Source organism: Myiozetetes cayanensis, unplaced genomic scaffold, assembly GCF_022539395.1.
Source record: "Myiozetetes cayanensis isolate MyiCay16 unplaced genomic scaffold, myiCay2020 scf9, whole genome shotgun sequence".
NCBI lineage: Eukaryota > Metazoa > Chordata > Aves > Passeriformes > Tyrannidae > Myiozetetes > Myiozetetes cayanensis.
Window position 1 is genome coordinate 7409171 of NW_026088185.1, and position 27839 is coordinate 7437009.

At 40.0% G+C, this 27839-nt stretch overlaps 2 protein-coding genes across 4 annotated transcripts in view; one reads left to right on the top strand and one right to left on the bottom strand.

Annotated features, from left to right (window-relative positions):
- GLS (glutaminase) overlaps positions 1–24978 on the top strand; it is a 63112-nt gene extending 38134 nt beyond the window's left edge. Inside the window, exons 14-18 of one of the 2 annotated variants that reach the window (XM_050340564.1) lie at positions 788–880; positions 20698–20759; positions 21032–21108; positions 21264–21327; positions 21685–24978. In XM_050340564.1, coding sequence (XP_050196521.1) covers positions 788–880; positions 20698–20759; positions 21032–21108; positions 21264–21327; positions 21685–21841 — 453 coding nt within the window. In that variant the 3' untranslated portion in view covers positions 21842–24978. Of the gene's footprint in view, positions 1–787; positions 881–1705; positions 4824–20697; positions 20760–21031; positions 21109–21263; positions 21328–21684 lie in introns of those variants that run through there. The other variant, XM_050340565.1, reaches the window with a different exon arrangement.
- Positions 24979–25458: 480 nt separating this feature from the next.
- The window catches only part of STAT1 (signal transducer and activator of transcription 1), a 28064-nt gene continuing 25683 nt past the window's right edge, over positions 25459–27839 (bottom strand). For both annotated transcript variants that reach the window (XM_050340562.1, XM_050340563.1), the window contains exon 25: positions 25459–27673. In XM_050340562.1, the coding sequence (XP_050196519.1) occupies positions 27650–27673 (24 nt within the window). In that variant the 3' untranslated portion in view covers positions 25459–27649. The remainder of the gene's footprint in view (positions 27674–27839) is intronic.

Consider the following 27839-nt stretch of genomic DNA (forward strand, 5'->3'; position numbering starts at 1 on the left):
AGTGAAAGGGCTGTGGGTAGTCTGTTGATAGTAGCATTAGAAGCAGGAGAGATTTTGTAGAGTACTATGTCATGATTAATAAAGATGTTTCGTGGGAGAGGAGAATGTGAAAAGTGTTTTCTTTTCTGTTTCTTTTCTCCCTAAAACTACCTTGTAATACCAATGACATAATGATAAATGGGAGGTTGAGTAGCAGTTAAAACTTTCCATACTTCTGTTTATCTAACATTCATACAAATGAACTTAACTATAAAACCATAGAATAAGAGGATTTACTGCATTTATGTGTGTGGTAATGAGACCTAAAAACTGATACGTGATCATGGTGTACAGGTAACATGAATGTAACATTCACTTTTAAAAACAGAACAACATAGACAAGTTCTGTAATTATAACCTTTCATGCTGTAATTCAAACTGAATTAGAATCAGTTAGGTCACACATTTTCTTGTTTCATCATTTTGAATGAAGTTTGATGTACTGGACTAGCCCAGGCTATTCTTTCTGTTCATGAAGTGTTCCATAGAGCTGGAGTAGGAAGCTATTGAAATAGATATTTTGCAAATTGTTACTTGTTGAAGAAGGAGTTTTAAGGTGTTATTTGGACTTTACCATGTAATTGTGTTATGTTCAAAGGGCCTTACAGTCATTGATACTGATTTATTAAATAAACTTATTGCTGGTTTAACTTGCTAGGATATGATGTAAAACGTAAGTGGTAGTATTATTATCTCATAGTCATTTGTCATATGCAGATAATAATGTATGTTCTCTAAATATTTACAGGATCTGGTTTCTCTGTGCAATTTCCATAACTACGATAATCTGAGACACTTTGCAAAAAAGCTTGATCCTCGCAGAGAAGGTGGTGATCAGCGGGTAAGTGGATGTCTGTGTTTAGTGAGTATTGCTGGTAGACATCAGAAGAAAAGTGGGAGGTTCTTCTCTAAATACAAAACTGCTCAATGACATGTATTGCATCAAAGCTTTCAGATAATCCAGTTAGTTTACATTATTAGTGGGCACTTACCTGGGTGGACCACACCATCCACCCAGTAGTAGAATTTGGTATTAGGTTTGTAACTCCATTTCATGCAGTCCATCTCCCCTGCTAGATTTAGCAGATGATATCTGATCTAAGAGTTCTACTCTACTGGTTGCCTTTAATAAAGACTTGACCAGCTGGTGGGCTTAATCTTTCTGTTCTGTGCTGCAGCACATGAGATCTCTGTTTAGCTGTATTTTCATGGGGATATCTCTGAGACCACATGACTTGCTGAGAGTTGCACAGGCAGCAAATTCAGGTGTGAATACTCACAAGAGCCTGTTACTTAGGAAGCAGCGAAAACAGTGTCTGGGAATTGACTGAACCCACTCCAGCTACATGTACAAGAGAAAAAAGTGTGAAGGTGCTTGAGATAAGGAAAACTTTGGTTTTCGTTACCATTAATGTTTTGACTAAGGCATGAAGATTTCAGTAGGAGAAGATACAGTAGAATGATTTTTAAAGTACTTCTATATGCATGTATACATCTAAAAAATACCAAGTTTTACATTTGAATTTTTTTATAACTGGAAAAGAGAAAATAGCAGTTTATGTGAAGAGCTGAAAAACTTGAGTCTATTAGCATTGACTGCAAGAAATGGATTTTTTTTTTTCCTTCAAATACACTAATAAATAATGTATGTTGCTTGAACAACTAGCATTCCTTTGGACCAATGGACTATGAGAATCTCCAGCAAGAACTTGCTTTAAAAGAAACAGTATGGAAAAAAGTGTCACCTGAATCAAACGAGGACATCTCCAGAACCGTAGTGTATAGAATGGAAGGTCGGGGAGAGCAGAACTAAACGAATGGGTTCTAGTTTCATTAAATTCTTCATTTTACAAACCCTCAAGCATCTCTAGATTTAACTTTGGCTTGAATATTGTTTGCCTGGTGTTTCGTTTATATATATATATTTTGTGTAAATTCTGTATGCTATACCAAAAAGATTGTCAAAGTTCAAGGGGGAGTGGGGAAAAGGCACATGCAAATAAGAAACCCAAAGCTGTTAACTGACTTTTGTAGTTACTTAGAACACATTTAGTTAAAAAAAAAAAAAAGGTAAATCTTACTGTTTTCAAAGATATACTATTTCTGTGTATATCTGTTTATTTTTGTTTATATCTCAGAATTTTAAGTAAATGAACTTTAGAGATAAGCAAGAACTTGTGTCCTCTGAGAAGGGTCGGCATGTAAAAATAAGAGAACACGAATTACAATATAAAATAGTGTCATCAAAATACAGCAAATTCCTGAATCTCTAAATAATTGTCTATTAAGCAAAGATAGGTTCTGAGTCATGTTATTATCATATCCTTTCTTTTTTAATGTGAGCTTTCATATTGCTTTGAACAGAAATGGACCCTTTGCATATGCCATGCTAGTGAAGATTATTTTTCTCTTTCAATCAGAACATTAATAATTATTAATGCTAATATTTAAATAAAAAGAGCAAAAATGGCTGGGGAGGAGTGGGAGTAACAGGGAGGAGGAGGAAAAAAACCTGTCTTGTTTGCAAGTTAACTAACACAGCAGAAAGATCTCTGACCCAACTGTTCTCTAGCTGCTTGTGCTGCCAGCTGGTAGTTATGACTCAGAAGTCTGCCTTACTAATAGTGCTGTGCTCCACCCTGGAGAGGAATGTAAGCAATCTGGGGTTGAGTGCTAACCAACTGAGCAGTGAGCAGGAAATATGTTCAGAGTAAAGCAGATAGGTAGATCTTATTATTAAAACTGTTTACAATTAACTTATTTTTCAACCATTAGTATGTGCGCATGTTCATATGTGAAGATCAGAGGTTTCAATTTACTTACACATGAGCAAATTCTTAAAAAGTTATCAAGCAATTTTTTTTTAATTATTTTGAATTTGCAGCTCTGTCAGTTTGCTGAAGAACAGGACTTGCATTTTTCTACAGATAACAGCGTCTGTTAAGCTGCATAATTTGATAATTTGAGTGTCTTGAGTAGAGTGTAGCTCAAAACGATGTATTTAAGCTTCAGATAGGCTCAGTGGGCAATGCTGAACAGGTCAAAGATTTGCAAAATTCTTGGCACTTGCAGGTATTAGATTAGATCAATTATGCTAAAAATCTTAGAAAATTATTCTTTGTATCCCTTTTATAAGTTTGCAAATAATGTGATACATCCCTTTCTCATTACACATCATGCAGAGTCTGAGTTTATAAAACTGCGGGGAATTTTAAGAGGCAATGTTAAGCAATTCCTTAATAATACCTTCACCTCTTCTCACCTTCCCCAGTCCCTCTCTGTTTTTAGTTTATCTAAAACTCCAAGATGTGTTCATATGTGAGTTTTGCTAAAAGGAGAGTTCAATTTTTCCTGTTCCTCTTTTGACCCATCTAGATATTTATGAGTTTAGGAAGATGCATAAAGCAAAATTGGTGTTCTCTGAAAAAGCAAAGTTCTCTTAATTACTCTGTTTAGGTATTGTTATTTTGCATAAACTTTTGGAAAAAAACTCTTACGAAACTCCGAATAATCTTCATTTAGCAAAGTATTGTAAAAGGATGGGCTTCCTGTCTTTGAAGCCTAGAATGAAAAATATTAAAGCAATTTTCAATTAATTTGAAACCCTAATGGGATGAAGAGGTAGATCTGTGGTGCAGAAGTCAATAAAAAGTGTCAGTCATAAATTACTGAACAACAATTTTATAATCTTATCACTGATGGTAAGGTTAAGTTTGTCAGTGCTCATCCTGAAAATAAAGTGAGTAGAGGCAAAGTCTTGTATTATAAAAATGTCTCACCCGTTTGAGGATTTTACAGTAAGCTAGTAGCTACAGAGGCATAATATTCAGACCCTGCAGAACTACATGTCCTTACCTGAAATACCCTCAGTTGCAAGAGGGAATGTAATGTGTCTGTGCTGCTAATGAAAAGTATTTACAGTGATGACATGTTGCTGGTTAAATTACTGATTTAATTAAAAATGGAAAATGCAGGATTTACTTGATCTGACTCTACCCATCTTGATTTTTAGTACTGTTTGAAGCCACTTCTAAAAATGTGGTTGATGATGGAAGGCTTTTCCATCTGGATTTCAACTTGAAAGTAAAAAGTTTTACCCTGTTTATGTTTGTCAGACACAAAACTTGTGGTAGAGTCAAGTTCCTGCATGGGAAATAGAAAAATAAAGAAACTGCTAGATCTTTAAAACGCATAGTAAGAATATTTAGGGTACAGCTTAAACAATCTTTATATATTTATATATATATTACAGTTTTGTAATATATGCTTTCAAAGCTTGTCTCGGAATTGAAGGCAGCCTCTAGCTAGGAAAGGGTCAGGAGGAGATTCCTTGGAACCAATTATTTTGTAACTTGCCCACACTTGTGGGCAGATGGCTCTTTTTCATGGCAGGGTGCCCGGAGGCCAGTGTTAGGTCTGCCCTGATGACTTCCCCCACCTGCACTGGGTCTGGTGAGCGGGCCCCAAAGGATGGGTGATAGAGGCTGGTCATTCTGTGTGTGAAGTCTTCAACGGTTTTAGTGTTCACCTGTGCTACAGTAATAGCAATTCTTGATATTCAAGCATTTTAGCTGTTTGTTTGTTTTTCTTTGTCAGCATCATTAACATTTCATTAGAAATGTAAATGCTTTTTAAAGTTTTTATTTTAGCATTTGTGTTGTACCTTTTGACTCAGTTGTTACCTGTCTCATTTTCCATTTTTCATTTGCATTGTATGTTATTTATGTATCTTGATTTCCAGCATGCTTATTTTTGTATTGTTTAATAAATTTATTTTAAGCTGATTTTTATTGTATTTTTTTTCTCTCAATTGAGAACAGATTTGTTCAAACACGTTTTTGAGACTGAAGTTCAGATAGTGAGCACTCCATTCTTAAAAAGATTCTGGAAAAATAGGTGGAATAAGCAGATTTAGTTAAACCAGTCATTGAAAACCTTCCTAAGATTTCTTAAACATTTTGTACAGTAATCTAATTATTTTTCTCTTTGATCTGTTATCTTAGAAAGTTTTAAAAAAGAGTCAAGCAAAACTTTCTCACTTTTTTAATAAAAAAGTCCTGGTGCAGTAGGACATAGTGTCACTGTGTATTGGTCTGGTTTAGAAGATATGGATTCAGTCACTTGGAAAATATGTGGCTAATGGTACTAGTGCCAGGGAAATAACTGCTGATCCTGATTATTATTAGGGGAAAAATACAGCATAATAATCACATGTAGCAAGGAAGGTGATCCAAACCCCACATTGTTTTAGTAGTGATAGTGGGGTCTGCCTATACTGAGAATGGCTGTAATTATTAATTTAGCTTTTCTATAGACTGGGTTGTAAGCTGAAGTTATTTGTTTTATGGTTGTAAAATTTTCTGTATGTTCACTGTACATAAAAATACCACATATCAAAAGAGTTTATTCTCTAAAAGTCTTAAAGATGATGAAGAGTAGAAGAGTGGTAGATACAAAGAGAGAGCCACTGGTAATTTACCATGGAATTATTTTGGCTCTTACATTTTGGTTTTCATTGTGATTTGTGTCAGAAGACCAGTAGGTGGGTAGATGAATAAAAAGGCAGTGGATTCAGAAGAGGGTGGGTGGGAGGGGGGATGGAATATGTTGGTTTTTCATTTCTGTTATATCTCTTGGTCTTGATACATACATGTCATTGATGTACAGTAGTTAGCTGTGAACAGAGTAACTAATTATGAGCTTCATAATTTATCTGTGGTGTTTTAGTATACTATTGTTTGTAGGCTTTTACTGTTTGGGTTTTCCTTTTTTTAATTTAAAAAGTATTTCTGTAATTTTCTGAAGGGAGTTCTGGAGCAGTTATTGCAGTGAAAGAAGAATAGACTTGTTTCATTAGAGTTCTTACTGGGATGACTGAATACACCTAGTAGTTTGCCTTCATTGCAGAGTTGAATTGAGAGTGAGTGTTGCAAGTCTCTCTAGTAGTTGTAGGGTTGGCAAGAGGCTTTAAATCAGGCAGAAAACTAACTAAAGCCTTATTATTTTCTTATTGTGCTGGTATCTTGTCTGTTCCACACTTCTTGTCCAGTCTAGAAAGCGCATGACTAACTAGTGTGTGTAATGACGTGCTTGGGTCATGCATGTCCCCATTTTCTTTCAGGAATTTATGCCCTAATCTGTTGAATAATTTAAATAGTCTAAATTATTAAAATACCTACCTTGAATCAAGCGTGGATTCCGATTTGCCGTTTGCTCCTTCTGGAGAATATTGCATGCAAAATAGAAATGCCCTGTTTCTTCTTGGTTTTCACGCAAGGAGGAGTTAATCTTATGATCAGCATCTAATACTGCTTTATGCAGACTTTTGGTATCACTTGGACACTTAACATTTGAAGGTTTTTGTGAGACTTGAGAGTGGCAGAGCTCTGCACGTAGTCCAGCTGCATCTGGAAATGCAGGTGCATTTCTTCTGTGTGTAGCATGTAATGGTTATGTCTGAGGCTGCAGTTAAACTGAAGCCTAGGATAGAGTTCAGACTGGCAGAAGTGTGGTGGGGGGCACACTTGTTGGGTATTTTGTTTATTGTTTTTTGTTTTGTTTTTTTTAACCAGTTTAAGTAATTGAAACAGAAATTAATTTAGGCAATGAAATGCCTAAATGCTTGACCTAGAGTAAGGCTGTTAGTTTTAACTGGATCAGATTTTTGAAAGGACAAAGACAGGCGTGTTCACACATGGGGAGAATAATAGACACTTCCACACCTTGGCACTACGGCTGATCAGGAAACAGGGCTGAAGGAAGGACAAGGGGAAGAGGAAGTAATTCTAGAATGCTTTTCTACTCTCAAAAATGTTCCAGCCAGCCATACTTAGATGCATTTCATGTACTGAGCAGGCATGTGGGGGAGCGTATCTACTGTAAGGTACTGCTTCCTGTTTTAGCTGCTGCCTCTGCTCCAGCTCTGACCCAGCTGGCACATAGCTGTGCGTTCATGTGTTTTTGCAAAATTCATGTGCACACTGTAAATTAGAAATTTATGTTCATACTGTATCTTTTCTTAAATCAAGTCAGTTTTACTTATTGGGGTGCAGTCATCACAACTCATCTGTATGAAGTGCAGGGGATTCCACAAAGTCGCAGAGCTTGGAAGGGATCTCTGGGGATGTTCCAGTCCAGCCTCCTGCTCGAAGAACGATCCAGTGTCACATGGTATTGCTCAGGGGCTTTGTCAGTCAAGCTTTGAAAACCTCCAGTGATGAGGTTCCTGTAATCTGACTGGGTAACCATGTCCCTGTGCTTTAACACTTTGATTGAAAAATTTTTCCCTAACCTACCATTGGAATTTTCCCTTTCTGCAGCTTGTAATGGTGACTTCTGTATTTTTCACTGAGCATGATGAATTTACTATCATGCCATAGTCTGTTGGCCTTTAGGGAGTCCTGGAAGTGGTATAGGGAAAACTGGCTTTTGGTCAGCAATAACTAACATTGTCAGTTCCTCCTGTATTTTCCCACTGGATTCTAAATATTTTTTCACTATATCATTGAAAATAAAGTGGTTTAAGGATTTGAAAGGGCCATATGCCCTTTATTTTTCTAATGAAGCCTATCAGGCTAACTACCAGCATGGAAGTATGTTATTTGCTGAGGGATGGCATGTTACTGTTAGGACCCCTTGTGATCAGAGCACTTATCCAAACATTGAACCGAGAACACAAGTGGAGTGATAGGAAGAGATAATGTTGCTCGCTTCCTGTTGATGTCATTCACCAGCCCAGCTTTTTCCTTGAGGCAGGCAACTTTATTGTTTGTTCAGGAATTGCTCATTCGGTATCAGGGTTTTTTTGACTGATAGACCTGGTTTTGGTTTTATGTGTTGCTTTGGCTTTTTGAATGGGAAGTGCATTTCACACTTCTTTTAAAGGACTTGTCTTTTAAAGTTCTCCAACTTGTAATTATTACAAGTCAAATAATTAAGATGTAATCTTGGTCCAAGAGTAAACTTCCGATTAAATGTGTTTAAAAAAAAAAATCCCACTTATGCTTTTGTAGAACAGGATTAAGAATTATTATTGAGGACATAGAGAAATAGGCTAAAACAACTGAGTACATTTTGTTCCATATACCGAGGCTAATGGGGAATAATACGACTATTTGCAAGGTTTGGAGATAAAAACATGGATGTGGGAGATTTGTTTAAGCTACTAAATATTTCCAGTACAAGGAAAACTGAATACACAGCCTAAAAATTAGAAAAAATAATTATAGAAACTTGATCCTAGTAGTTTAGAAACAATTCTTCCCAACAAGAGTAGAGTGCAAATTTCTGGTAAGAGTTCCCCATTCTGCTTTCAACCGGTAGGGTGGAATTAGTCTGTTGCTAGTGCAGTTGCCCTAAATATCTTCTGAGAACAGAGTCCTTTATTTTGGGAATAATTCCAGTTCCAAGTCCTGTATTTAAGAGTAAACTGTCATCCATAAATTGTGAAGTACCGACAGCCTGGGAAGCAGGGAGCGTGACTCCACTCTACTCTGTTGTGTGGATATCAGTCACGTCAATAGGTCCTTGAAAAGGCAGACATCCTTTTGTCCTGTCTGCTTAACACAGCTAGGTCACTAAAGCACCCATCAGCATTCCACTTTATTCATGTGACTGTCCTTGATCCCAGTCCTTTGGTCCCAAATCTTGCAGTGTTAGTAATGTCTGTATCCACTACTTCAAAGGCTCTTGTTTTTTTTCCTGCATCGAGAACCAATGGCTCAGCATTCATTCCACTTGTTAAGGTTTCTGTATATATTCTCCATGCTCTTTATTGCAGGACTGTTAGCGGGGGGGGGTTAGTCTTTGAAAGGATTGAGCAGGAACTACCAAAGTCTGTATTGTGAGATTCCTGTAATAGTTTACTGCAAGAATTATTTTACCAATTTAGAATTTCAAGTCATCATAATTTACTGACAAAACTTTTCATTGCTGATGAGGAATGCTGAAAAAGTTTGTCAGCAGAGTAAGTTAAAGTCTTTGAGAGGGTCATTTTTATTCATAACTTTTTTGCTATCATATCCAAAGAATCATTCATATATGTCCATCTAAACTACTGGTGGCAAATGCATGCCACCCAGAACTGAAACTTTGCTTCTGGCTTGAAGGGTCGAAGTCTTTATGCTTTAAATCTTTCACTTGATCTAGTAAACTGTTTGTTGAAATAATTAATCTACCTGCCATTCCTTTGTCATACCGTTAGTGGCCAACAACGCAGCTGTAACACCTTTGGTCATCAGGACAGGAGTCAGACTGGATTTTTCTGTAACTCCCTCTTGTTAAATTATGGCTCTCTGGAACTGCCCGCTTCATTATCATTCACTGTTTCTATTTTAAACTGGTTTTCTTCTTTAGGTTTTCAAAAATTTGCTTGCTAGCTCAATTTATAGGTTTATAAATGTTCTTGAAAGGTTTTTTTGTTGTTGTTGTTAAAAAAGTATGTGGCATCAGCCAACTTTATGTCTTAAGTCTAGTGAAAGATGATTGAATTTTCACTTGATACTTGGTGAGTCTTTTCAGTGATATGCTTCATTCTTGTGTCTCAAAAAGTAAGAAGTGTGTTAATTCACTGATACCAGAAGAAAGTGGAAACAGCAGGTGGAATCAAGCATGGCCATGCCCATTGTAATCTAGCCAAGGCAGTTTTGGTACTCAGTTTTCTCTCCTCTTCCCAGTATTTGTACCTTCTGAAATAAACGTAATCATCCCCAAAACAGGGGGATGGGTATATCTGTACCAACATGGGTATCAAGCAAAGGATAAGGCATCTGTCAGTAGTTGTTGGTGAGTAGCACTTGAGATTAGCTCCTCTTCTTCCAGACTTGTCTGTTTGTCCAGGCACATGTGCACGGGAAGGGAAAGTCTCCAGTCACTACATCATCGTCTGAGCACTGGGGAAGCTTCAGCATTAGGTGCTTTCAGGCTTTCTTATGTCTGAAAACTTAGGATGATCTGTGTGCTGTTCAGGAGTATCTGTGACATCAGTATTGGTTGTGTCCATCCTAGTACCTGTTCTTGACACTTGGTGTACCAGGTGTTTTTTGCTGGAATTTTCTTCAAACTACAGCAGTGTTTGTTCCTGAGATCTTGTCATCTAACACTAATAGAGTCAGTGACTCTGAATCTTGAGCTCTGACTTGTGTGGGGTTTTTTTCTGTGCACCCCTTGAGCCAGTTCATCTTTCACGATGATTTTATCTGCTAGAAAGGGGAAAGACAAAACCAGCCATGCACTGCTTCCCACAGCATTTTGGGCTGTCCTGCTTCTGATTATGGAACTGGAAAGGAGAGACTACCCCATGCACCACGCACCCTGTTATGATACTATGTAATATTTTCTAGTAAAATTCAGTTTGAATGCCTTGATTCTTGTGGGCAAAGGCTTGTATGAAAGGATTCAGCTGCACTTTGCTTTGTGTGACCCTCTCTCCACCTTTGTATATCAAGTTGGGATTGGTGAAGGATTGTTTCTTCTGTCTCCATTGGGGGAGGCAGGGGTGGGAGTGGGGGAGTTCAGGAACGTGGCTGGCCAAAATAGCCTCAGCTCATCCCATGGGGTTTACACATCTCGGGAGTGGAATAGATGGGCATGGTCTTTCTGAAAGAATCTCAGTTACTCAAGGTAAGTATATGTTTCACTTACTCTAGTAAACATTTTGTTTAATTACTTTTAATTAATCTTAATTAAACAGCCTTATCTGTAATTTAAACAGCATGAGTTTACTAATACTTTAGAATTAATCAGTAGTCAGAACTGTAAATAATAAGGCATTGCAAATTCCCAGTGTTTGTTGCCGTGAAACCAGGTCTCTGCTCCTGTCGCTTGCCGTCGTCAAGGCCAGTTCTGTCGGTGCTGTTGTTACCGTCTTTCTGGCACTTGAGCAAAGCCAAAACACTGTGTGAAGCAGACTGTTACTTATGGATTCACAAGCTGGATTTGAAATAGAGATTGTTTTAAACTTCAATGACAAGATACTGAATCTCATCTGGTGTTTAAAAATTAGAATTGTTCAGTGGAATCGTCTCTGAGTATTCATTGGCTGAATTAATTGTAGAACTGAGCTCAGCCCTGTCTGTGACTCTTGATGTGTTCTGTATGAGTCAAAGGATATTTTTGTACTCTTGAAGAGTTTGCACCTCCTGCCCGTTAGTATTTAGGATTAATTAGCCTTTTCACAAGTAGACAGATGATGTTTTGAGGAATACCAAACTCTTTCCAAAAATGCTGTGTCCACTTGATGACCATCTTATGAGTAAGAAATTGGAGTTGGAAGAGGTGAATTCTGGTTTAGTCCGTCTTTCACAGCTCCAAATGCGATCAGAGGAAAATTACCTTTTGTTCAGAGTTACTGCTTCCTGTGTCCTCAAACTTTTAAAACTTTATGCAAAATAGTACATTAATAGAGCAGGGGAAAAAAGGGCAAACAGTTACAGTGTTGTGCTAGTTTGTGGCAAGTATCATTTTTAGATGCTTTTAAATACTTAGATTAATTTAAAGTATTCTGACCAAAAAATGACTTCAGGCAGAGATGGGCAAAGAAATGCAGTTTACTGTTAACACGTGGTGTCGATACTCTTAATTATTTGCAGTTTTGGGTGGCATAATCTAGTACTTTAGACATTTTCACTTATTTCCAAAAGGTTTGAATCAGAGGGAAATATGAATGGTAAAAATCCTTTTGAAGCCAGTGGCTGAGTAAGGGAAGAGGGGAACCATCTCTACTCGACCTTTTGCAGCCTTAGCCTGTTTGTTTTCCAGGAAAGCATGTTGACAGTTCTTCTTAGGAAGGGGTTTATGACTTCTGTTTTTCCTGGTGTCAAGAGAAATCTTTGATGTATGTATTTGGTTTAATTAAATACTTCTTACATTCATGCACAGCTTCTGTGACAAGTACCAAGACTGAGCTACTGGTACAGGCTTGTTTGTATGCTCACTGAGCCTAGTGAAAACTCCTTGCTCTGTTTTTGGATTTTAAACAGACAGTTTTAGGACCACCAAAAATTTGTTGCCAGTATGTACCAGGCAGTTCAAAACCACAGGAAGTCAGAAGGAGAAAATGACTAACTTTATTCTAAAAGATTAAATTTGGATTTGAGAATGTTAATAGTTGAATTGCAGTAAGATGCTTAAAATCCTACTGGGATTTTGTCCAGCATTAAAGAAAAGATAAAAATAATAACTAACTGGCTTGCCAGAGGGTTTTGCAGCTACAGCAGTACAGTTGATTTAGAGCTGCTTTGGGTATGGATACATGGAAATACAGCCCTTTGTGTGCCTGCAGTCTAGACATCACGCATGGGAGAAGCAGCTTTTGGTTATGTGCATGGGTTGTGTTAGAACATGGCTGCTGGAAACTGTAAGGAGGAATAAATAAGTGTTTTTTGAGTCTTGTTAGTTTTCTATTAACAGCACAAGCTATATGAATAAATACTGGTGCAAACAGCATTTCAAGTTAATTCTACTACCATGGAGACTCTAAAAATAAAGTCCGTGGTAGCAGCTAGGAAAGTCACCTGTGGCAGCTTTGAGTCCAAAAATAAACCCTGCACCCACAGCTCATAAAATTAAAGGAGATGGTTATCGTCCTCTGTCCACAACTGTGAAGAGGACCTTGCACCATCTTGAGGAAGAGAAGGGATAGTCAGACAGTTAGAAAATGGACTGGGGGAAAATATTGACAAAATCTTGTTTCCTGTGTTAGTTTCAAAACACAGAAGAGTAAATATTGGCATATTCTAAAGTTATTTTTTTACTTTCTTCAAATTACATGAGGAAACAAGGCTAGATGGTGCAGAAGGTAGGTAAAGAGAGGGGAAAAGTCTTAGAAGAAGAAATGAAAGTTTTGTGGAACAGCTAGCCTTGTTTGTATTTTCAAAAATTTCAATGTTTTAATGTGTGTAAGTATATGCATTAATTTTTGGATATATCTTGTTATTATTCATAGCGTAATGGGAACAAAGACTTTCCCAAAGAATTCTAACTTTATATTATGCTCTTGTGTTCGTTTGAAGTCAGGGCAAGAGGCTGTGTCGGAGGCAGTCGGTGTTGGGTTACTGTAGAGGTATGTGGGATCAGATGTCATTCTTACTGAAGCCGAGAGCCTCTTGCCTGCTTCAGGAAATTATTTAGATAAATTACCCGTTCTTATGTAGCGTAGTTTTCTGTAGAATAACATGATGTTGAGGCTTAATCCAGAGACTGCTTTGAGTGCCTTTAAGGATTGCCTATCCCTAGAAATATTCATGGGCAGAATCTGCCCGGCAAGCTCTGAGGCTGCTGCAGAGCCAGCCCTCATCCAAGTGGACACTTAAACAAGTCAGGGGGTCTTTTGGTGGAAAAGACACAGCACTTAAGTCCAGGAGCTGTGTCCTGGCAGGCTGCTGGCACTGGAGTGGGGCAGACAGGTCAGGTCCTGGCTGTGCTCGCAGGGGGTGTTAGGCGTGAGCCGCTCCAGCTCTGGCATTGTGACCATTAAAATGCCACTTTCAACTCCTCACATACTCTGAATTTTAGAGATCTGTTTGTGCCAGACTGAACACCAGCAGTTCTAAAACCTGTATGGACCTTCAGTGTGCAGACAGAGCAGTACCTACATGCTTTTGACAAATGCGTATTATTTTGGTTGGGTATTTGTTTACGGTTCAGTCTTAGTTTTTGCTTTTAAAGTAAATGTTTCACTTCCCCTTGGGTGATAGCTTTCACTTTATTTCATGGGAAACGAAACAGAAGCTCAATTGCAAAAACAGACTTTTGACTGAGATTTCTTTTCCTAAAAGTACAACTTGCCTTCTTACTGAATCATGATATTTTAAAGGAAAACTGCGACTATCTCCTTTAGACTTGAGAGAGAGCAGCTTCCAGTTTATTGCAAATTAAATGAAAATACAAAAATGGCCAATTTGTAAAATAAGTGGCCCTGTCTAGTGTCTGAAGGTACAGACATTTGCGTCCTCTCTCAGATTCATCCCTGGTTTATTTTTGTCTTTTTAGGGGCTGCTTATGTTCTATATTTAATTTCAAAGTTCAAGCTTCAAAATTCACTTTGAGCAGGTTTGAAGGTTTTCTCTTTTGTTTTTCAGTTCTATTACATCCAGGGAAAAAGCTATCTAAAGGCTTTGTTTTAAGCATAGTTCAGTTACAAGTTCAGTGTGTAAAACCTAGATGACTAAATAGTTTACTTGGTGCTCTAGATTTACTTCTTCTGGTTTTTATAGGTCAGCATTGCTTTTTCAGAATATATACTGGTGTCCTGTATGTCAGGATTTTTTTTTTCCCCATTGATAAAATGAGCAATCTAAAAACCAGCAGTTCTTCTGGAGAGTAGGAGGAGTGATTGCTTTTTGCTGCATACCCCAATGACCCTCATCAGGGGGGATCAGCTTTAGGAAAAGCAGCAGCTGGGCAGTGCTACTGTGAAGTTGAATTTCTGTTGATTCTGGATTTTTTATCCCTTTGTGCTCGTGGCTCACGTAACCTCTTCGCTCCTGCCTCATTTGTCAGTACTTGGGCATTTGCAGAGGCCTTGGGAGTAGGCATAGTTTGGAGGAGCCGGTCTCTTTCTGCTTATGAAGCGTTAATCCCCTTTCACTAGATGTGTGCTCACCTTGGACAGCTTAACAATCTATTTTTTGCGTTTCCGAGTTAATCCTGCGCTGAGCCGGATTAGCTGCGCTGTGTGCTCTGAACAATGGGTGCAAAGCTGAGCTTATGGGCAGTGCCTGCTGCCGGCCGTGGGGTCCCTGGGGTCACCTGGCCCCCGGGCCTTGGCTCATGTGCTCCCTGTGTCAGTATGGCCCTGCTGCCAGACAGGGTGGGTGGCTTTCAGCAGGGTGAGGAGGGAATGTATGGGACATCGCTGAGCCCTTTGGCGCTCGTCTTCCTCCTGGTTGGAACAATGTGCTGCCAGGATGTGTGGTTTGGAGCTACCATCTGACAGACTTTTGGTATAAATAGGGAACTGGGCTCTGTCATCCTCGCTGTGCGTGCAGGTGCCCCAGGAAGGCAGCCAGGATGTTGTGCTTGCAGATTAACCGTGCTTGGCGTGGGTGGGTAGCGGTGGTGTGGATAAGTCAGGTCACTTCCAGACAAGCCTGGCTGATTGCCCTGCTGCGCTCTGCACTGGCCAAGAGCTGCAGGACTTCATTCCCATTGCCATGCGGCTCTCCTGCAGCTGGGAGTGTTTGTCAGGAGGCTGGGTGTCATGTTCCCACAGCCCTGCTTACCTGGGACCCGCACTGGGATCCCTGTGCATCAGGCCCTGGGGTTGGTGTGGCGGTCACATGTCATTGGGGAAGTCCTGAGCTGCAGGAACTGAAGTTTAAATCCCAAACTGTCTCCATACCTCTGTGCTGTGCAGGGGAACAATTAAAACTTTGTTCTTCAAGCCAGTTGGCCAGGAGGGCAGGGTTCCCAAAGGAAAATGTTGTGTCCCAGTTTAAGCACAAAAAATGGGATGTGAGAGAAGAGTGTGCTGCTCATGTTCTCTCAACTACCTCTACTCTCTTTTTTTAACTCCCCTTGTTGTATTTGAAAGTCTGTCAGCACACTCAGTCTGGTGCATAGTAAAGGTCAGATATGGTAAAGTTCCTGAGAAATAATATGAATTTAAACCCTTTTTTCCCCTCAGTATTTTGAACATCTCTGAAGGCTAACCTGTGACGTCACCCCTAAATATCATGGAAAGAGCACTGGAAAGTTTAGGGGGGGTCGTTTATTTATCCTTGTTTGTATTGCCTTGAGCAGCACTGTTATAAACTGTTGGGCTTGATTGTATTGCTCAGCCACCTGGAGAAACAGTAAAGCTGTAAGTTATATTTTTTTTTTAGAATGCAAATTCTGTTATGTTTTCAAAGAAATTGGAGGGAGGGGTTCTCAGGAAGCAGGACATAGTAGGAAATTAAAATCCAGATTCAGTGACCTTTTTAGCTAAGAGCTTCTCATGGAATTAATCCAGCTTTGAGCTAAATTAATTTTTTCTAAAGGATTTGTTTTTCTTGCGTGCACAGCTGTTTGGCTTTTCTCTCCTGACCCAAGCGCAGTGCAGAGCAGAGGCTCTCCCTGCCATGCTGGAGGTATTGCAGCAATAGCAGACAGGGACAGAGCCCTGTAGTGATGGGGACACACAGGCAGGGACAGAGCACAGGGCTGGTGCACTCAGCTGCTTGGGTTTGAGGTTTGGTTGTTTTATATTAATATAAAACTGCTGAAGCGTGAGAGCCAGTGGGCAGAAGGTGTCAGGTCACTCTCCTGTCATGGGACTGTAGCTGTTAATTTTCATCTCTGGGCCTCGATTCCCCATCTTAGTGCCAAAAATGATGACAGAGTTCTCTCTGTGAAGTGTTTGGAGTGGTCTGCTGTTGATGGTATTAGAGCCAGGCAGTGATAGACACACTTTTCTTCGCTAAAAAATAAAATCTTCTAAACTCAGTCTGTGTAGAGAAAAGTGATTCCATCTCAGTCTTGCGCAGTCATTTGCCATTAGCCATCGTAAGACCATTTAAATAAGTCTGGATTTGGGTGTGCAGCTCAAGTAGGCAAGACTGTTCTGTTACAAATACTCCACCAAGGCAATTTTCATGTTCCAGCCAAGCCTCTCAGATCAGGTAGATGTGTTGAAATTTCACTTGCAGTAAGTGACTTCAACATATTAACGCTGAAGTTAAACTTTTTTTTTTTTAATTAGGTTTTTCAAGTTGGTACACTGAGAAATTGAAAAACAAAAGAAAAACTCCTATGTCTTGCCCCAGTCCTTGGACAATGTGCTTGCAGAGAAATGGGACAGCCATGCACTTGCTGTGCATTGGGCATGTGCTCCCTGAAAGGCAGAGGCAGCAGCCCTTGTGCTCTTCTGTTCCTGTGTGGTCAGTTCACGTCTGAGCACTGCTTGAAGGAGACTTTTTTGAAACTTTTAACATATCCAGGCTTAGGGGATATTTCAAATAACTGTGATATGAAGCTTTGGGCTAGGAGTCACGCTAACACAGAGTTTCCCTTTGCAGCTTTCAGTGCCATAGAACACTCCGTTTGTGTTTTGGGGGTTTTGGGTTGGTGCTTTTTCTTTTTTTGTCTTTTGGTCCCCTGTGTTGATCTGAAGTGCCTGCAGCAGCAGTGTGACTTCCCGCCGCTCTGAACTCTGGGTGTTTCCTTCCTTTAACTTGGCCTCAGTGTAGTTCTTGAGCAACAACAATCTTGATTTTTCTTTCTTGTGCTGCGCCTGTCCTCACCCATGGACTTGCAGGACTGTTAGGTTGGAAAGGACCTCTGGAGGTTGGGATCATTTGGTCACCTTCAATGTGAAGCAGGACTTCAATCCTCCATAGCTTCATCCTGCTGAGTCCAAGAGCTCTAACACCTACTAACCTGAAGGTGAAAAAGTGAGGTGTGTTTCTGATCTTTAGCATTGAATGACACAAGTATTCCCAAGGAACCTTTCCGTGCTGGTTTCACTGCCTGGATGACCAGCATTGTATCCACCAGCACTGAGGAAAGAGTGTTGTACAAAGAGGGTTTGGTGGTAGTTGAGTGAGCAGTGCTCTGTACTGATGGCACGATGAGAAGAAAGCTGCCGAAGAAAGCTTCCTCTGCTTCAGTGCAGAGTTTTCTCTCCCACTTGACAAAAGGTGGAACAGTTTCCCCTGTGGGTTTGATCCAGCCATATGGCTATATGGTAATGTGTGAGCCAGCCCATATATAGCAGAGGGACTCCACCCCTTCTCCTTCTATTAAATTTTCATAGTTAGAGAATTAGTAGGAAAAGGTGCTGCTGGGTTGAAGGTAGTAAACTTTCTCTTTCTAAACAGTAGAAAAAATGGTATTCAGCAGTGCAGTTACAGAAACACCAGCACTGAATGTGGATTGTGAGGATTGTGAACCACTTGGTGAGAAACTCACTGACAGTCTCTCTAAACACTTAAATTAGTTGCCTTTTGCCCTACTTAGTTTGAATGGACACAGCTCATCTGTCATCTTCACTGTTTTGTTTTGTTGTTTGTTTTTTTTTTTACTCTCCTACTTAACTACAGTTAACCCCCAAAAATCTTATGTTTGCCCCTCCCACTTTAGAGTTTATTTTGGCTCTTGATTATCTTGCAATGGACCTCTTATTTCAGGCTAGTACACTGCGAGTTTGGGGGTAAAGAATTTGTACTTGACTTTATGGCAGCTTAAGTGAGATTCTGCACAGATGCACAGCTTCTGGCAGCAAGTACTGTTCACATAGTAACCTGTTCTCAATGTAAATGATAGCCTCATACAGGATGATTTAGTATATATGTTTCTTGGATTAATATTCTCTTGGAAACTAAGGAAAGGTCCTTAAGATGCTCATGGAGGTGGTATATTCTTACTTTGAATTCAAAATGTATTTTGTGTCTGTAGATTTCTAAATTTTATTGAGTTAACTTTTTTTTAGGTGAACTCAATAAAACTTCTGTTGTTTATGGATGCCTTTTGAAGAATTTCATTTGTTCATTAACAAATTTTCACCTCATTAAATTTGTTAATTTTTTGGCGTGGACTCTGCTGCAAATAGAGTAGGGTTCAGTTATGGGGTCAAGGTCAATTCTGCTTTTTGTATCCTATTACTGTTGTACAGAGAGCAGTCATGTTTCCCCTCAAATTTACTTCTTCTGAACTAAACAAGCAGATATTTTCTTCTATGTGCCTGGATTTGTACTTCTTTATTTTGATCTATTAAGAACTTCAGATTTATAATAATGCAGCTTTGGATTTTACATGCTGTATCTTAAAAAAGGAGCAGCTTTAACCTCTCCCAGATTGCTGAGAGACTTGGCCTAAAATGATTGTGTTAGAAAGCCTCAGAAATCTCCAAATTACATGTTGTCACATTATTATAGAAAATGGCTTCTTAGCAAAATGTTCAGCTGAATCCAGAGGGATTCTGGGCCCTGGCTGCACTTGGAAGGTTTTTTTAAAAATGGAATGTGTGTTATTTTTATTTTATTACTGTATTATGCATTTGCATTTCCCAGAAACATCAAGAAGCCCAGCCAAAATGGTCAGTTACCTCTGAAATGGTTTTTGTGAAAGACAAGAGTGTCCTTTGGTCATCCTAGATCCTGAAAAGGGAGAGTATTCAGCACCTTCAGGACCTGAAACATGGGAGTGCAGCCAACCTGGTCTGCCCATGGGGCCCCAGCAGCAGAGCAGCACTCATCATCTCCCTCCCTGAGGAAAATGCCTGAATCATCTTGATGAAATGTAGAGATTATCAAACCAAATTGCCCTTTCACACCTGTGTTTAAATACAGTTTGCAGCCCAGTGTCTGTAAAAGATGTGCACTCTGTTGGGAGGTTTTGATACTTTGGTGTGGCTGTGCTGTTTGCTATGAAGAGCCCAGCAAAAGTGTGGTTGAGTGCCCTGAGGTGGACTCGCTGGTGCAAGTCTGCATCTGTGTCAGCTACAAGATCACCCCAGGAAGGTGGAGACTCCGTAGCCCTGTGGGGCAGCGGCTCATTCCCGCGGTCCTGCAACCCCAATGCTGAGCTGGGGCTGGAGAGGAGGCAAGCCCAGCCATGGGGCAGCTGGGGGGGCTGCCTGTGGGTTGGGTGGGCTTATAATGCAAGTTGAAAAGGAGCTACAGTAGTTTGTGGGTACTGGAGTGAGGGTGGCTCTGTGTCCCCTTTGTATTTCCATCCTGGCCTTTGCGCCTCCTTCTCCTTATAGCTCAGTCTCTCTTTGCATCAGTGCATATTTGAGGTGTAAAAAACAAGCAATTCCACAAGTGCGGTTTATAAGAGGCACAGATGTTGGCTCATCTGTGGCCTTGTGAAAATATGCCAGTGTTCTTGCAGGAATCTGTGGGAGACTTGCTTGTGGGTGGGGATTTTTTGTTTTGTTTGTTTCTCCTCCTTGTTGTAGAAGGTCAATGCAGCATCAGTTTCCTCCTTTATCTCTGTTTCTTGGCTGGTGGCAGCGGCAGAGCTTTGTAGACTCAAAAAGCAAAGCAGCATTTAGAAATTTTACTGGAAAGTACTGTGAAACAGTGCCTAGAAGTGGCTGTATCAGTTCATGAAAGAAACTGATGTGGCATACTTGAAACCATGTAGCTTGTCATTTTTGGCTCTTGTTAAAACTTGCAGAGTTGTTATAGCCAGGATACATTAAAAATGTGCAGGGGGCAAGGTTGATGTAGCCTGACAGTATTGTTTCTTCTCTTCTGCTAACACAGATTTCTCCTGGCACTAGGAATCTTTGCAGTTAATAATAATAATAAAAAAATCTTACTTTTCCAGAATGAGTTAGTCTTATGAGGAGTTCACAGTTTTATGAATTGTTAAAGTGATACTCTCTGTGCAATTCAATACTTGGTGTCATTAGGCAATCAAAGAGAGAAATACGGTTTGTCCATACAGCAAGCTCATGTTTTTTACCACAGTACGGCAGAAATGCATGTTTTATAGTTCTTTTACTGCCTTTAATGACTTCAGCCTTGGAAAGACAGACCTTACAGTACTGGTAGCGAAGCAAGCTGGAACGAATTATTCCAGTGTTTTATGCTGTACTGCAAAATGTGGCCAAGCAAGGGGATACAATTAGCAAGTTTCATAAGCAGTGAACCAGGTGGCCACTCTGGGCTTTTCTGGGTTTCCTTTCTGAGGAAAGAAGATCAATAAACTGGACTTCATCTCTCTTTATAGGTGAAGTCTGTGATAAATCTGCTGTTTGCTGCCTACACAGGGGATGTGTCTGCACTCCGGAGGTAAAAATCAGCAGGGGTCTGGGAATAGGAATGCTGCTTGTTTGGTTCCTGCTGTTGTTGTTTATTTATGAACATGCACATGCACTGCTTCTGTGTTGGGGAACATTGAGCTGCATGAGCTAGAGATTGAATATGTTCACCCAAAACCCAACAAAAGACTCAAACCTAACCACCAAAAAGGTACCCTCAGCAGAGGGATATTGTTCCATGCTGGTTTTGTAACTTGCTTCAATTATGTAAGACTTTTCTCTGTAATCTTTCTTTCTTTTAAGATTTGCTCTGTCAGGAATGGATATGGAGCAAAGAGACTATGACTCACGGACAGCCCTCCACGTGGCAGCTGCAGAAGGTAATGTCTCCTCACATGTCATTTGCTCTCTCTGGCAGTGGGAGGCGGTCAGCTTGCTTTAGAGTATCTTTGCTCTCTCTGTGCATACCTGCTTTTGTCTGTGTATACATGGGTGTGTGTAAGTACATACACTCACAAACCTGCTTTTCTTATAGGACATGTGGATGTTGTTAAGTTTCTACTGGAAGCATGCAAAGTGAATCCCTTCCCCAAAGACAGGTGAGTGGTTTTATTGCTGGTTTGGAGGAAAGATGCTCCAATAGCATCTCCCTACTCCCTGAGTGAGGAGAGGTGTCTGTCAAATGAAAGTGAAATGTATTGATCCAGTCCACTGAAGCAAAAGGAGCTGGGTCCTTTTTTGTAGATTCTGCAGAGCAAGCAAGAATAAAAAAACCCAGCTCTAAAACAGTTATTTAAAAGGTTATGCTCAGCTTAATGAAGTAATTCCATAGTTACTGAACTGAGTGTGGTCTGTGTGCTGAACTTTCAACAGAGTATGTAAAGAACAAAATTTTTGGTGCTTTCGGCTCTGTGCTTCACATGCTGGTCTTAAAAATACTGTGCTGTTTCTCCTAGGTGGAATAACACTCCTATGGATGAAGCTTTACATTTCGGACACCATGACGTTTTTAAAATTCTTCAAGAGTATCAGGTCCAGTACACGCCATCAGAGGATTCCAACAACGGGAAGGAGAACCGAACGGTTCATAAAAATCTGGATGGCTTACTATAATCATCTTCAGCTAGATCCTAAGAATCAAATCACTTACTATTTAATTGTGGTATACATAAGTAATGAAGAGCGTGTGTGTTTCTATCTGATAGTGGTATATATTTTACAGAAGTCTCTGTTACTTCAGTGTTACGTTACAGGAGTTTCTATACGCACAGGACAAATCCAATCTCTTCAAAAGAAACAAAACCAACTAAGAATCTCCCTCCATAATGTGAGCAATATTACCTCATGCTGCATATAATTGATGTATAAAAATATTTAGCTGTTGTTGGCTTTACTGTGCACTACTTAATTTATTTTTGTGTTCTGTGTGAACTCTAGTCTGTGGTCAGGAATTTTTCTGCTGAATTTTTGTTTCTCTAGCCCTCTGTTTTCAGTATGGCCAAGGTGAGCCAGAGTACTGTCAGGTATGAGCGTCAGTGAGGTTTTTTTGAAAGCTGAAGATGCTGATGTAGATTTAGGCTGGGTGTGTTAAGAAAGGATCTGCACTTATCTTTTGGAAAAAAAATATTTCCACACAACCTTGTTTACATAATATAAATATCACAGAGTATATAGGTGACAATTGTCAATGGTCTAGGCTTGTTCTTAGAGATAGTCTTGTCAGGGAATGTGTTTAAAGGTTTGTTTGACCAAATGGCGTAGGGGAACGTGACTTGTAACACCAGTGTGGAGTGGGGTTTTTGTTTGGAAGTGTTTCTTTCAGTTCCCTCTGTCTTGCCTCCCTCCTCTCTCCATGTTCAGCTGCTAAAGTACTTCCCTGTGACAGGGGAAAGTGGGTGCAGGTGTTCCTTGCAGGTCTGTTTGCACTACAGCAAGCCTTGGCAAGCTGCAAACCCCCACTGGGGCTGGCAGGTGCGTCCTGGGTGGATGCACCAGGAGCCAGCAAGGGGAATGGAAGCACAGGAAAGGCAGAGAACCAAACCAAATACTACATGTAACTCTGAACTCATTTAGGCTTGTTATAAGGAACACGGATGGAGTGAAACAGCTTTAAGGAGCATAGAGCCAATCAAAACATGGGCAGAGCAGGAGATAAGCCAGGTTTTGGGGTATGTTCTCTTCTTGCACTGCCATCAACCAGGGAGCAGGATACTGCATCAGTGGGATTCTGCTGGTGCAGAACAGGAATTCAGCACCAGGAGCACAAGTAGGTAAATGCCTTTTGTGGTGGCATTTAATGTCTTGCCATTGGAGCCAGCGTGGCACGTGCCCTGTTATGGGAAATGTAGATGCAGATATTTGTTGTTTGCAGAAGTACAATGTTCCCACAGCTCCCTGTCCCATGTGCAATTGCTTCTGCCAGTACTGTGGCATAAAACCTCATAAGTGAGCAGTCACTTAAGAAATTAGCAAAACACCAGAGTTGTTGGACATAGGCAAGAATTTTAGCACAAGAATTTTAGGCAAGAATCATTTAGCACACAGAAAAGGAGATTGTGCTTGAGAATTGTGTATATGGTGGTTTTTATCCTAACACATAGTGTACAAGTCATTAGATCTCAAAGTTCAAACTTTCTGTGTTTTGGCACCAAAATCCTCCTGAATAATGCCCAAATTCTTTCCAGAATGGCCCAAGCACTTTACAGAGATGATCTGAACCACATTATCCTCCTTTAGCAATGGGTACACTAAGGCTTAGAGAGAAATAACTTCTCCAGAGCAACCCAGCAGGTCAGTATAGTTGAGAACAGAACCTTTCTAGTTCCTGTACAGTTTCTTGTTGATATGCCATACTGCCTCCCTGCAGGAGGACAAATCACATGGAAAAGTGCTTGGTACTCATCACAAATAGTGACTGTCTTCATGATGATGAAATCTTGGAAGAGTCTGAAAGTCTAAAGCCCTGAAATAGCATTTCGAAGCTGGCTGGCATGGTTATCAAACACTTTTTCTCAAGAATCTTAACTGTTCTTAAGCTGGTTGTTTTTTTTGGCTTGGTTTTTTTTGGGGGGGGGGGGTTTGGTTTTTTTTTTTGTGAAGATCAGCTATTTTTCTGAAGGCTTTTAGCCCCTTCTTTTCACATCCTGTGTCACCACCACCTCAATTCTAACCAAGACCGAGCCTCCAGCTCTTTGTTGAGCCACATTGGTCACTGAGTAGCACAAGGCCTCTTCTCTGCTGCACCCTGAACTAAATTCCAACATGTTTTCTCTGGTAACAGATCTGTTGGCTGTAGTGTAAAGGAATACTTTCAGATGGATTCTACTTTAGTATTCTGAATTTCTGTGCTAATCTGACTTCTTCCATATTTTTTTCCCCTATTAAAACACATCCTGTAGCTTCTCAGAAAAATACCTGATTTAGCTTTATTTAACTGACATTGCATTTTTCAAACTGGCATTTTTAAAAGATAGGTATATTATATAGTATGCATATATAAACAAACCAAAACCAAAAGGATTTTAACTGGGTTGACATTGAAGATCACAGCTGTCCCTAAAGTTAACGCTTTCATACCGCGTGCTTTTAGCCAGTCTTTAGCTTCAGTGCATTTTTGCTGGTTAGTTTTAGTATTTTCTCATTGTGAGAAGATGGATTACTTTGTAATGTCCAATTCAGCGATGCAGCTACTTAGACATGGCGTTATTTATAACTATAAATATATGCAGTACAGTGGTTTGGCTGTTTATCATTCATGACACCGACATGTAGACTTTACAGTAAATAGCTTTTGGTTATCTTATCCAACGCTGACTTCCTTATGCTCCAAAGAGGATTCCCCCACTCCTTTGTTTTTATGTCATATATGTTTCTTCTGTATCACAACCTAAAAAGTTGTTAAGCTAACTTAATGCTTTGTACTCAGAAATCTTGTGGTAGTCTTAGCATTAATTAGCCTATCTTTGTGAACAAACTGTATTGTACCAGATTTTTTTGCTTCAGAGCTGGACTATCCGTGACTATACTTACTGGCAGTGTACTTCTGGTCATTGTAACTGACTGGGCTGATCTTGACTTTAGATTCTGTATTGTGGGGACTAGACAGTGATGAATGTATTTCTAGCGGTTTCCCATGAAATGAATCTAAACTTGAGCTGTACTGGTTCTGAAAATGAAAGTTATTTATTTTAAGAAATAAATTCCAGATAGTGTTGCTTTTTACAGCATAATAAATGGAAATACCAAGACGATGATGGTGGTGGTTGGTTTTATTGGTTATCTATGCAGCTGCCATTGAAATAAGTCTTCAGTCATGGAGAAGGCTGTCCAGGAGAACCTTCTCTGGTCTTTTGCATTGTGCAAAGCTTACAGGAAATCAGAATTAATTTATATAATCTAGCTTTTTTCTGATTGTTTTTGTTGATGTTGTTACTTATTTTGAAACCTACACTTCCAGAGCTGCATTCCTTTACTGGTTGCTTTTTGTTAATGCTGGGAATTCTTAAGTGGATTGTCCAGGTACTTTCTAACAGCTCTGGATTTCTCTTGCCTACTCTTCACTCCTGCTATCCTTTATCACACCAACAGTTTCTTTCCTTTATTATTCTTCTGGCTGTTCATATAAAAGCCCAACAAGCATGAGACAAGGGATCATGTCACTTAATACCCCAGAGAAAAATGATGCAGCAGTGGTCCAGCTTGGTAGCTCACAAAGTTTAGCTATACATCAGTTATCCTACTGATGACTTAAATTTGAAATTCAAGTTCAGTTTATTGAACTTTGGGTGGGGAAGAAAACAAATCAGTGAAGTGATACAATGAATAATTAAAAAAAGTTAACAGCCACCTTCTAAGTGCTCCAGAGCAGACTGACCTGCTACAATGCAGAGAATTAAGAGCATGGATACAGCCTTAGGCTTCAGAGCTTTAACTCTCTAGTTACACAAGCAAGTTTAAAATGAGATACAGAGTAGTAAACTACTGGCAAACACATCATCTTTATAATAAAAGTAGCCAACAAACAAGAGATAGGACAAAAATGTCAACTGACAGTTCCGTCTTTTTATAAATGGCAAAAGAATATTCCATTGTGGAAAATCACTACTTTTAGAACTACTGGAAAGACCAATGCATGAATAAGGCTGCTGCTTTAAATCTCAGAAGAACATTTCACTCTGGTTGATAAAACTGAAATATAAAAGTAATGAAGACAAACTTCTGCATATGGAACATGAGTACAAGGTGTTGTAGCTCAAGAAAGAAATACTTTTTGTATTGACAATAAAGATACACATTCAGCTACTTACAATGAGATAAAAGCATTAAGTCACCAGTTGTGATATCCTGTAGCACTGTTAGATAACCTCAGTAACCCAGAGCACCAAAAATAAGTCAGTTTGGCAATGCTTTTCATTTAAAGACATATAGGTCCTTTAATTTTTCTCTGAATCTAGAGAAGCAGCTCTGCAGTCTCTGTGAGTCCCATGGGCTGCTGCTGTTCTCCCAGGTGATGGGAATAGAATAGACAGCAGTGGGGGAAGAGGCTGCAGTAGCACCTGAGTCACAGCTGGGCTGAGGCTGAAGTTGGAGGTCACCTTGTCTGCCCCCCTGCTCCAGCCAGCTGCCCTGTTCCTGTTGCTGTTCCACCTGAACCGGTAGGATCCAGCACGAGGGCTCTGCAGTCCCTCTGTTCCTCTGTGTGCTAATTAGCAGTCTGCACTAATAGGTAACCCCTGGTGCAGAGACCAGCTGCCCGAGACAGCCTTGCCTCTCAACTGTGAGTTGTTAATTATCTTCAAACGTGCTGAGGAACAAACCTGTTCCTCCTCTGGTGGAAACACAAGTTCATCCTTTAAGTACCACAAACTGCATATCCTGCAGCTGTTATTCTGTATAAATTTAACTCCCTCACTTTCCTGTGCCTCATCCCTAATTGCAAACCCACTTCATTATGAAAGCCTGTAGGATCTTACAGCTATTCAAATCAACAGTTAAATAAATGCCCTGGTTCATAATGCATGAGAAAAATGAGTTCCAGTCCACCTGTTATAAACTAAATGGGGCGTGTATTACTGTAAAAAATAGGAGTGACCAAGTCCTCACCTTGGTAGGCTAAACACAGTGACTAAAAACATACTTCAACCCTTTCTGCACTCTTTTAAAGAGTAGGTTCTCATTTTGTCTGATACTCTGCTAGACAACATGGCTGCAGTCTGCAGAAGCTTTAGTTTTGATTGTACACCTTGAGTTGCAAGCTCATCATGTGCCAATGCAGCTTTAAGGTGGTGTCCTAAGAAATGCTCTTCATGTGAAGGATTGTGCTAACCATTCTACATGAGGTTATGCCTTACAAAACCAAAAAAAACACGAAATGCAGGTAACATTTTTTGCTCTCTGAATATGCCATGCCTAGAAAAGCTAAAACCACAGCAAACTTCAGCAGCATATGCATTTGGTGTGGCACATATCTGTAGAGTGTTTCCCTTTTCCTTTCAGTGACGCAGATGAAAATCCAAAGCTAGGGAAGTTCTGCAGAAGTAGTTACACAGAAGGCACAAGCTTTCTGAGCAGAACCTCTGCAGAAGAACCAGCTTTCCTTTGAAGCCTTCTGTGTACAGCCAACTGTTTTAAACATGAATGCATGTTTCTCCTATCAGTTCTCTCTGAGGACCTCACATTCCTAATCCTCCTCTCTTTCTCCACTGTGGCACGGTATCTTGCTAACTAAACAAAGAAGAGCACATGAGGAGGCTGCTGAGACTGCTATTGTTGATATTTCCATTAGCTAAAAATTGCTACTGGACCTTCATGTTGAGAAACCAAAGAATGGCAGTGAAGTGTGTCACCAAGGCATGGACTGCAGTGCAGGACACGTAAGCGAATCAGCCGCGTTAATGACGCAGTAAAAAGCACAGCCAAAGCTCAGAGCTGAATATGTGTGCACATCTGCAACAAGAAAAGGAAATGTCCATCAAACAAGCCAAGTAAGCCCTAATACTCAAGTCTTTGCTAACCAGAGCTATGACCATGTTCTCCCTAAATAAAACCAGACTCACACCTTAGGATCCAGCTACCCAGCGAGGTGGGAGGAGGGGAATCCCGAAGTTTAATT